Source organism: Cololabis saira, chromosome 4, assembly GCF_033807715.1.
Source record: "Cololabis saira isolate AMF1-May2022 chromosome 4, fColSai1.1, whole genome shotgun sequence".
Lineage (NCBI taxonomy): Eukaryota > Metazoa > Chordata > Actinopteri > Beloniformes > Belonidae > Cololabis > Cololabis saira.
Genome location: NC_084590.1, coordinates 51,227,605 through 51,239,449, shown reverse-complemented (window position 1 = coordinate 51,239,449; position 11,845 = coordinate 51,227,605). Strand labels below are relative to the sequence as shown.

General features: G+C 39.5%; 2 protein-coding genes across 2 annotated transcripts in view; both read left to right on the top strand.

Moving 5' to 3' along the window:
- The first annotated feature begins 622 nt into the window (after positions 1–622).
- The window catches only part of LOC133442130 (zinc finger protein 665-like), a 64,801-nt gene continuing 53,578 nt past the window's right edge, over positions 623–11,845 (top strand). The window contains exon 1 of the mRNA XM_061720079.1: positions 623–723. Coding sequence (XP_061576063.1) covers positions 664–723 — 60 coding nt within the window. The 5' untranslated portion in view covers positions 623–663. The remainder of the gene's footprint in view (positions 724–11,845) is intronic.
- Positions 9,878–11,257, top strand: LOC133442150 (zinc finger protein ZFP2-like). The gene has a single exon (XM_061720106.1). The coding sequence runs from the start codon at positions 9,965–9,967 to the stop codon at positions 11,081–11,083; it is 1,119 nt and encodes a 372-aa protein (XP_061576090.1). The 5' UTR covers positions 9,878–9,964; the 3' UTR covers positions 11,084–11,257.

The window sequence follows — 11,845 nt, the reverse complement described above, 5'->3', positions numbered from 1 at the left end:
CTGCCGTAAGTGAAAGTGTGGAAGGAGGGGCCCTCATTACTCTGCTGTGCAGCAAAGAGAGAGCATTGCTCCTGTCAATTAAGAGCAAGATGGATGCAGTTTAAGCATTACAGTCAAGCTTTAATTTACTGTGTGCTGTCAAGAGTCACGTTTAAAGAAGAGAAGTTTCATTCCCCCTAAAGTTGATGCGGCCAATGAGGTATTTGTTTGCACTGTGTTTGTTTGTATTTTTTCTCAAGATTATTGTCGTTTAAGAATATGTAACTATTTGTTGTTTATGTTTTATTTATTCAGTTCTCACGGCATTTGTCTATAATAAATGTCTGTACACACCAAGAACATCTTGTGTCTGAATCGATCAACCGGAGGGGGCTACACTCTGGTTTTCTAAAGAATTCTAGAATGAGTTTTCCTCCTTCCTCCTCCGTTTGGTGTTGCACTTCATTTATTCGTCCAGCAGATGGCGACATTTCCCCGAATCACCGCCCGCCACATGAAGCCGCTCTGGGTCCTAAAACCTGGTTGCTGTTTGTTCAGCAAGTTTGGATAATAAAGTTTCTTTTTTAAATAAAGAGGTCACGTGGTTCCGGTTCCGTCCTCACAGTGGAGGTTTTGCAGACGATTGAAGATCTGCAGGATCAGAACCAGGACTAGGACTCGGAGATGGACCGGGACCAGGAGTCCAGCATCAGGACCAGAGCGGGATCTTCCTCTGGTCTGCAGGTCAGTGTTCAGGTCCAGGTTCTGCAGGTTCTGCGGGTCAGAAACGTGTTTTAAACGTGTTTTAAACGTGTTTTAAACGTGTTTCGTCTGAATTAGTCCGCCAGGTCAACCACGTAAATGTCTTCAGAAAGAGGATCTCGCTCCACCTCCTCGGTGTAAATTCTTTTCACTTTAAAAAAAGAACTATTTATGTTAAGCATAGGATAAAAGTTTGAACTCAGATTTTTGAGAAGTATTTTCACGATCGTTATTTTAATAGCGGGACTATTTCCAGCGGCGCCGGTGTCGAGGAGTGCTTCGGACGCGTCACGTGATCGCGCTGGACCAATAGCAGCGGCCCCTGATGTAAACACACCTGACGTCATACAATGTTGGAGCAACCTCGTCTTCCCAAATATGTAGAAAAATACAATATAATGAGCCGAAAAGTGCACAAACATGACTAAAAACAGTGTTATATGAGGCCACAATGAAGATGAATTATAAACTAAAGTGAAATAATAAAAATGGCCCATAATGTGATTTAGTTTTTATCATTGTGTTTTATCATCATCTTTATCACTAGACATGTCTATGCAACACTATCCCATTAATGTCACGACCATGATAATATACCTAACCTCCAGTTAATATAAAACCATTATGTTTAACACATGCAAAGTTTATTTATTTGGGGCTATTTCAGCATATCTTGATTGAATTTAAATTAATAACAATCATAGCTCTGTCAGTGAAATGGATTTGATCTACTTAACTACACCTACAGGACTGTGTCAGAACATTAGAATATTGTGATAAAGTTCTTTATTTTCTGTAATGCAATTAAAAAAAAAAAAAAAATGTCATCCATTCTGGATTCATTACAACAACTGAAATATTACAAGCCTTTTATTCAATTTTATTATTTAATAGTCCCGCTATTAAAATAACGATCATGAAAATACTTCATTTCACACTTTCACACTTTTATCGTATGCTTAACATAAATAGCTCTTTTTTTTTAAAGTGAAAAGAATTTACACCCAGGAGGGAGCGAAATGAAAGGAAAAGGTGGGTGACCTGACGGCCTACTAGAAGAAGCAGAAGCTTCAACTCTCTCTTCCTGTGGGAGATCCTTGTTGCTAGGACTTGATTCTCCACCAACTCTTCCCTCACATTTATCTCAAAGCATTTTCTCAAACAAAACACATTTTCAAATAACAAAATAACATATTTGAACCATTTTCCAGACAATAAAATAACTGAAAAAATCTGAAAAATGGTTCAAATATGTTATTTTGTAACTTGAACATTTTAAAATATGTTTTTGTAAAATATGCTTTGCTAATGAGAGAATATGTTTCTCTATTTTTCTTATTTTTGTGAGGGGGATATATATAGTTTTTTGGCACTACCTTGTTCTCTATAGCTGATAGAACATGAATTACTCCTATGTGGGATCAATAAAGTTCTTATTTTTGCCATCTGAGAAAATTAAATATATTTTATTTGGTGCCTAACTGTTTCCCAAGTATATTAGTGCGTGTGTGAATGAATAAATGAGACGTAAAACGTACATTTCTTTGTAGAAAGACGCTTTATGAAAATAAGGAAAAATTAGGAAAAAAGAGGAAAAAAATTGAAAAAATTTGGAAAAAAGAGGGAAAAAAAGAAAAATAGGAAAAAAGTGCGTGTGTGAATGAATAAATGAGACGTAAAACGTACATTTCTTTGTAGAAAGGAGTTTTATGAAAATAAGTCCATTTACTTGTATTAGTTTACAGTCTTGAACATCCAAAATGGCGGCGACGGTGACGTATCAGCAGCTCCAGGGGGCGGAGTTCAGCAGAAGCTGGTAACCCGTTACCATGGTAACCATGGTAACCCGTTGCTGTGTTGTGGTTATTCTGTAACCATGGTAACCCGTTGCTGTGTTGTGGTTATTCTGTAACCATGGTAACCATGGTAACCGCTGCTGTGTTGTAGCTGCAGCAGCTCCACGTAACGTGGGGAAAAGATCAATAATGGTTTAACTTTTCACCACTTTCCTGCTCGGAGGCAGAACCACGGAGGCCGAGTATCTGAGATAACAGAGAGGTTTAGTTTAGTTTAGTTTATTTTGTTTTGGTCATTTACATTTTAAGATGTTTGCATATACACACTGTAAATGTATGTATACACACAGGTGGGTCAAAGACGTGACGCTTACTTTTTCTGTCCGATGGAACTTTTTACCTAATAATAAACATAAAAATGAATAAAAAATGTAACATGTATGTCTAATACGTTCCTTCTACCTGTGCCCACTCTTATTTTATTTAAACATGTTGGTTATTGGTCATTTTCTGCCATCTGAAGTGTGAAAACATCATGTGGGGTGACCGTCCGGCCTTGACTTCTGTTTGGACAACTGGTTTTAAATCACATTAAAACAATTTAAAAATAATGCTTGCCCTATTGGGCATACTTTCAAACTTGTTTTAGATTTATTGACAAAGTTATGGAACATTTGTACACACATTTCAATCATAATACACAAACTAATCTTGTCCGAATATGTTCATTATCTGAATTATCATCTGGGGTGACCATGAAAAAAATACAATTGAGGGACTTTTATATTGACAATCATCTCAAAGAGGATGTTGCATCAGCCAGTTACTCCATGAGGGTCCCAGAGAGACAACCTGCAGGTCAGTAGTCTCTCTCTCCTTTACAAATAAATCCTCTTTCTAACTGCTGCAGTGTATACGTCACATTTTGATATCATGTGGCGTGACCACCCTAAAACTGTAAATAATTAGTTTTATTTGCAAATCTATATTTTGAAGGTAAATTTGTTAGTAATATGTGGTGAGAAGTAGCTAGCTTAGATCATATAGCTAACTGTTAGCCTGTTATATTTGATTAAACTTGAAAGCATCATGTGGGGTGACCACCTGTCATGTGGGGTAACCAACAAATGGCAATTCTGTATCAAATTCAAAATTGAATGTCTATCAGTTTTGGTTCAAATATAAATTATTGGTATAGCATGCATAAGTGGATACACCTTGTACACATTTTAAATCAGTTTTATGAATTTTAGAGTAAGTAAGAGGGTGACACTGCCATTATGGATAGAATGTATTTAAAAATGGTTTTCAAAAAATGAAAGGAAAAATGTGTATCTTTCTTGAACAGTTAATTGAATTACTGATACTTAAATCACTTAAAATATAAATTTTGTTATGGAAATCTATTAATTTTGAGATAAATGGTCGCCCCAAATGACGGTTTAAAGGTTTAAAAACACTAAAATACCTTTGTTTGAAGTTTTCACATACATGTATGTGTACACTACATTTCAAATGTTTGGAAAATGTCCAAAAATATATTTATTTTAAGTATTTTAAAAATGGGCTACTCAAAGGCCTTATACGTCTTTGACCCAGGTATAAATGTATATATTATATATATGCACACATTTCCTTTTTTTTTTTTGACCAAAAAGGTTCAGGCTGAAGCCTCATGGCTTATTTTGCCTATCCTTTTCAACAAAGGCAAACTTCAGAAACAAAAGGTACTAATAAGAAGAAAACGAAACGAACGAACAAAACAAAGAAAATAAACAAATAAGAGAAGAAAATAAATGTGGTCACTCACGATTTGAGGACAGCTGCAGGAGGAAAGTTGCGTAATTTAGACAGTTTAATATGAAGATAATTTATATTAGTGTTCTATATTTATCCATTATTTTAGATTTATAATTTTTTTTAAATTTATAAATTGAGCTACTTTTTTTTAGTTCCTCATCCAGGCGGTTCCACAGTTTCACCCCTTCGACACTGATACACCTTGACATTTTTTTTTGTTCTTGGCCATTTCTGCTCAAAAATGCCATAGCCCCTTAGGTTGTGCCTGCTTTCCCTCACCTGTTAGTTAGTTAGTTAGTTAGTTAGTTAGTTAGTTAGTTAGTATTTACCTGGAACAACTCCAGGACACAGCGTGGGAGCATCTGGTTGTGTTGCCTTGTACATTGTTATTGCTGTCTTGAATTTGATTAAATCCTATAATTTTATGGTGTTTGACCGGATGAAAAGTGGATTTGTTGGTGCGTAGTATTCAGCATGGTTGACAATTCTGATTGCTTTTTTTTGGAGTATAAATATTGGGTTTATGTTTGTTTGATAGTTGTTCCCCCATATTTCCACACAGTAACTGATGTGTGGAAGTACGAGGGAACAATACAGTAGATACAGTGAGTTCTGGTCCAAATTTGCTTTCATTTTGTACAGTATAGCTATTGTTTTGGATAATTTTGATCTTAAGTTATTAATGTGAGGTTTCCAGTTTAGTTTGCTGTCAATTATGATGCCCAGAAATGTGTTTTCATGCACTTGATCGATTTCAACACCGTCAAACTTGATTTTGAACTGTTTGTCAATCTTGTGGTTTCCAAAGATGATGAATTTTGTTTTGCTTAGATTTAATGACAGTTTATTGATGTCAAACCATTTTTTCAGAGTTTTAAGCTCTTTTTCAACTGTTACCTGGAGTTGCTCCAGGTGTTTCCCTGAGCAATACAGACTTGTGTCGTCTGCGAACAGAACACATTTCATATTTGTCAATATATCACATATATCATTTATGTACAGTATAAATAGCTTTGGCCCTAGTACCGAGCCTTGTGGAACCCCATAAGTGATCCTTTCCTTATTTGAGTCGGCACCGTTCATATGTACAAACTGGTGTCTGTCGCTAAGATAGCTTTTAACCCATGTGTTCGCTATTCCCCTGATCCCATACCTTTCTAATTTCTGTAATAGTAAACCATAATGAATAGTGTCAAATGCCTTTCGTAAATCAACGAAAACCCCCACTGTATATTCCTTGTCATTAATTGCTGTAGATATATGTTCAACCAACTCCGTAACTGCCATCGATGTCGACCTGAATCCGTACTGGTGATTGGGTAATAGATTGTGATTTTCTATAAAATCGTCAAGCCGTACTACAAACAGTTTTTCTAAGATTTTTGAAAATTGTGAGAGTAGTGAAATCGGTCTGTAGTTTGTAAAGTTGTGTTTATCTCCATGTTTAAACATGGGAACTACTTTTGCGGTCTTCATGTTGGTTGGAAAGATGCCAGTTAGGAAGGATTGGTTGCAGATGTATGTGAATGGGGTTACTATGCAATCTATGATATCTTTGACCAGTGTCATGTCTATGTCAGTGCAGTCAGTTGATTTTTTGTTTTTTAATTGATGAACTATTTCCAGAATTTCACTTTCATCTACCCTCCTAATAAATATTGAATTTGGATTTTGTTTGATGCTCCTTTCATTGAGTTCCTCACAATCACTCGGTTCCACAATGTCATTTGCCAGACTAGGCCCCACGTTTACAAAGAAGTTATTAAATTCATCAGCTATTTCTTTGGTTTTATTTATAATAATATTATCTTTAATAAAATGATCTGGGTAACCGTTATTAACCTTACCTTTTTTTATTGTATTATTTAATATTTTTTATGTCCCTTGCATATTATTCTTATGCTGTTCCAGTTGTTTATGATAATATTCCTTTTTTTAGATCTGATAATAATTATTAGTTTATTTTTATATGTTTTATATCTAAGTTCTGCTTCCTTGGTCCTATGTTTCATATATAATTTATATAATAGGTTTTTCTTTTTACATGCGTTTCCAAGGCCCTTTGTAATCCATGGCTGATCTAGTCTGGCTTTGTTCTTGGATGTAGCCTTTCTTAACGGACAATGTTTGTCATAATGCTTAATTGTAGTGGACAGAAAGGCTTCGTAGGCCTTGTTTGGGTCGTCTGTGGCGTAAACCTCATCCCACGTCAGGATGCTCAGGTCTTCCCTGAACGCAGCAACAGATTCGGGTGTTCTACGTCTAGTGAGTTTGTGGTTGAGCATTTTGGTTTTGGTTTCCTTTTTAAGAAGCTGTGGAAAGATACTGAAAACAGGGAGATGATCACTGATATCATTTATAAGTAGTCCCGCCGTGGCTTGGCATTCTATTTCATTTATATAAATATGATCAATCAATGTGGCTGTTTCTATTGTGATTCTACTTGGCTTTGTGATTAATGGGAATTGACTTTTGCTATATATTGCATTAATAAAGTCTGTTATTTTAGGATGTCCATGGGGGTTTAGAAGGTCTACATTGAAATCCCCACACATTGTGTACCTTATGTTACCGAAAAGGACATCTAATTTTTGGTTGAATGTATCTAGACAAGATCCAGGTGTTCTGTACATGCAGCTGATTATTATATTCTTTGTATCTGCACCAATCAATCGTCGGCTCGGTTGGATCGCGGCTGTAACGACCAAACATAACCTTCCACAGTAAACCACAAACAAACACTCACACAGACCCGGTCGGATCAAAACACGGGTTTTATTCCCACTTCTCCAGCTAAACGCAGTTGCTGGCCAGCTCTCTGCGCTGCGATTAACCCCAATCTGCAGATAAAACTAGTTTGTTGAGGAAAAGATATTAACTCTATTTGTAGCTGCAGAGGAAAAGAATAATCTCACGAGGAAAACAAAAGGTATCCCTGCTAAAAGGGAATATGCCTGTTGTTTTAAATCCTGAGATGATGTTCCTCGGTGTCATTGCTGACATGAATGCTTCCTTCACTAGTCCTGGAATATCATACATTGTTGCGGTTTTACCAGGGTTTGTACGCATCCAACCATCCATGGCTCTATTGTAGTAGGTCTTCAGTGGTCCATAGACTGTTTTGTCTAAGGGTTGCAAGCAATGGGAGGTGTGAGGTGGCAGAGTGAGCATGACAACACCATTTTCCTTTGCAGTTTTCAATTCAATTCAAACTCACTCGTGCTGCTGCATTCTGGATCAGCTGGAGCCTATTCAGCAAATTACTTGGACATCCTGCTAATAACACATTACAGTAATCTAGTCTAGAAGATACAAACGCATGAACTAGTTTTTCTGCGAGAGGATTTTCCTAATCTTTGCAATATTACGGAGATGGAAAAATGCTATTTTACAAACCTCATTGACATATGGTTTAAACGACAAATCCTGACCAAAAACAACACCAAGGTTTCTACACACAATTTTCACAGCCTTCAGTGAAATGTGAGATTCATGATTATCAAGAATCAGCAGAACTGGGTGATCAATAGAGCAGTTTGTGTGATGTATGAAGTGCTCCAGAAAGATGACAAAGGCTTCTTCATTCATCCATCCAGATTTTGTTGCCTGACCTATGGATCCTGCTGGTGATCCCCTGATGAAGTGGTCCTTGAAACGGACACGGGGAAAGATGAACATGGGTGGGGCTGCATTTCCAGTGGCATTTACTGCACAGGCCACAGTGACAAGCTCCCCTCTTTCAGCAGATGTTACAGAACCCACTTGCTTCTTCCCCATTTCTGTTACAATTTGCTTGGGTGTCTGCACTGTTGTAACACCAGTTTCATCCATGTTATAGATCATGTGTGGAGGGAAACTGTACCTGAAATAACATTCAAAATTAGTGCTGTTAATCAAAGAAGCTTAAAGCAGTTTGAGGTTGCAGATTTAGTCAGTTTATGTGGTAGGCCTTGTCTATCAATCATAATGTTACCTGTCCATCACTGAAGTGAGGTTATCGAAGAACTCCCCCACATTGTGCCTATTAAAGGCAGTGGCTCTTCCGAGAGAGGTTGCTTCAGGAGTGCGGCATGACAGATGGTGGCGCATCCTAAAACTCATGAACCAATCACGTCCTATAAAAGGTTAAAAGTTGATATATATCAGGGGTGCCGAATCCTGGTCCTTGAGAGCCCCTATCCAGCATGTTTTAGATGTTAATCAGACAAGCTTATAGTTTAACTAGAATCTGGTGTGCTGAATTGACCAGGACTGATAAGAGGGGGGGCCGAGGAAGGCGTTGACTTTGGAGGGAGGTGTGGTTATCAGCAAGTGTGTGTGAGCGGTAAGTCTGTGAAACTTCGCCTTAGAGCTGCTCTCAGCCAATGTCCTTGATGTTATCAGACGGCCCGGTACAGTTCTGATCCAGGTCCACAGTCCCGGTACAGTTCTGATCCAGGTCCACAGACCCGGTACAGTTCTGATCCATGTCCACAGACCCGGTACAGTTCTGATCCAGGTCCACAGACCCGGTACAGTTCTGAAACAGGTCCACAGACCCGGTACAGTTCTGATCCAGGTCCACAGACCCGGTACAGTTCTGGTCCAGGTCCACAGACCCGTACAGTTCTGAAACAGGTCCACAGATGTTCCTGGGAGAGGGGAGCGCTAGTGGGGGCAGAGTCACCTTGTTTTCATTCCACCAGGGAGATTGTGACTGGAGCGGCCGGCCAAGCTGCCCTGTCATGGTCAGATTATAGAATCAACAATTATATTGAAAAGAAACAGGCAGACTCCATTAAATAAATTTGCCTTGCCTTTTCCGTCTGCCTTAAGTCTCTGGTTCCTCAATGGCGACTCCAAACAGACGAATTGTGATCAATTCCCGCCAAGCCGAGCTTCCAACTTCTCCAAGATCCATCTTGTCAAAGAGCTCAAAGACCGCCGCTAGCCTGCGATTCTGTTCAAGAATCACATCCAGCTTGCAGTCTTACTGCTTCTCCCTTCTGAGGCGCCGAACGGTCCTCCAGAATTTCCTCGAGGCCGACCGAAAGTCTTCCTCCATGCTCTCACCAAACTCCTCCCAGACCCAGGTTTTTGCCTCCAGGACCGCCCGAACTTGGTCCACTCGGACTCGATGTCCCCCGCCTCCCCCGGGATCTGAGAGAAGCTCGATGAATCCAGAATGTATGACATTTTTAGGGCCCTAGCACTTACAGTGCGAAGGCCCTATTGTATCTGTAGGAATTTTTTCTTTCTTTACTCTTTTTTCCCAAATGAGAATTGATAAGGGAATCGATAAAAACCGAATCGATAAGCAGAATGAAACATGGTTGGAAGATCTTATCAATACCCATCCCTATTAATGAACTATTTTGATGGTTTTCGTGTTAGTAGCTTTAACTATTTACACTTTTGATTTGACGTACTGAGATGTTTCATCAGAAGGTTTCTGGCTGTCAATAACAGCACTGAGACAGACAGCACTTTATAGAAACTGAAAAGCTTTTGAGAGTCAGCCAACAAGATGATTTAATTCTTCTTCTCTGTCCTTACAGAAACATAAAGGCAAAGAGAGACCCACAAGTTATCGTTGTGATCACTGCAAGAAAGTCCTCACCACTTCATCAGGTCTGAGAAAACATAAGATGATTCACACTGGAGATAAACCGTTCACTTGTGATCAGTGTGGAGCAGCTTTTACTCTGTCAGGTAATCTAAGGACTCACCAACGTATTCACACTGGAGATAAACCGTTTAGGTGTGATCAGTGTGGAGCAGCTTTTACTGAGTCAGGAAAGCTAAAGATTCACCAGCGTACTCACACTGGAGAAAAACCATTTAGGTGTGATCAGTGTGGAGCAGCTTTTACCGCATCAGGTAGTCTAAAGATTCACCAACGTGTTCACACTGGAGATAAACCGTTCACTTGTGATCAGTGTGGAGCAGCTTTTACCCAACGAGGTAGTCTAAGGACTCACCAACGTATTCACACTGGAGATAAACCGTTTAGGTGTGATCAGTGTGGAGCAGCTTTTACCCGACAAAGTCATCTAAGGACTCACCAACGTATTCACTCTGGAGATAAACCGTTCACTTGTGATCAGTGTGGAGCAGCTTTTACCCAACAAGGTAGTCTAAGGACTCACCAACGTGTTCACACTGGAGAAAAACCGTTTAGGTGTGATCAGTGTGGAGCAGCTTTTACCACATCAAGTCAGCTAAAGAAGCACCAACGTACTCACACTGGAGAAAAACCGTTTAGGTGTGATCAGTGTGGAACAGCTTTTACCACATCAGGTAGTCTAAAGATTCACCAACGTATTCACACTGGAGATAAACCGTTCACTTGTGATCAGTGTGGAGCAGCTTTTAGCACATCAGGTAATCTAAAGATTCACCAACGTATTCACACTGGAGATAAACCGTTCAGATGTGATCAGTGTGGAGCAGCTTTTACTGAGTCAGGAACGCTAAAGATTCACCAACGCATTCACACTGGAGATAAACCGTTCAGATGTGATCAGTGTGGAGCATCTTTTACCCAACAAAGTCATCTAAGGACTCACCAACGTATTCACACTGGAGATAAACCGTTTAGGTGTGATCAGTGTGGAGCAGCTTTTACCACATCAGGTAATCTAAAGATTCACCAACGTATTCACACTGGAGATAAACCGTTTAGGTGTGATCAGTGTGGAGCATCTTTTACCCAACAAAGTCAGCTAAAGAAGCACCAACATACTCACACGAGTGATAAACTCTAAAGATGTGATCAGTGTGAAGTGTGGAATTGCAAAAAACACCTCAGCACAGCAAAAAAAGCAAAATAATCAGACAACGTCATACCTAAAACTTGAAAGACTAACATATGATGCCCCCTGGACACCTCCTGGGAAGGTGTTCCTGGCATGTCCCACTAGGAGAAGATCCAGGCCACACCGGAGGGAATGTCTTTTGGCTGACCTGGGAACGTCTCTGGATCCCTCCAGAAGAGCTGGAGGAAATGTGTGGGGTGAGGGAAGTCTGGACATCTCTGCTCAGACTGCTGCCCCCGCTAACCAGTCCCACATCAAGTGGATGAAGATGGATGGATGGACAAAATCCATATATCTGCAAAAAGCACAAATTTATTGTTACACCATTCTGAGATACAGAATGTAATCTAACTATAGCATTAACTATTCCACAAATACTGCATTAGCACATCTCTAACATCTCTTCCTCCTCTCCACCCCGAGCCACTGCCACCACTGGCTGAAGTGTTGCTGCTGCAGGTTCATCCTATGATGTTTCATACGTCTTTCCATGACTTTCACACAGATTATGTAGTGGACAGGAAGTCATCACCATTCATTTCACCAGTCGGACATCACAGAAGGAAACCTGCTGAATTCATCTTCTACAACCTGTCATGGTTTCCCAGTTGGGGATAGGTTTTTTCCATGATCACTCTCCTGTTCCAGATCCTGCCACCCTCATCAGCCAGACATCTTCTCTTTCCCCTCACCTGTGCTTCCCCGCCCATC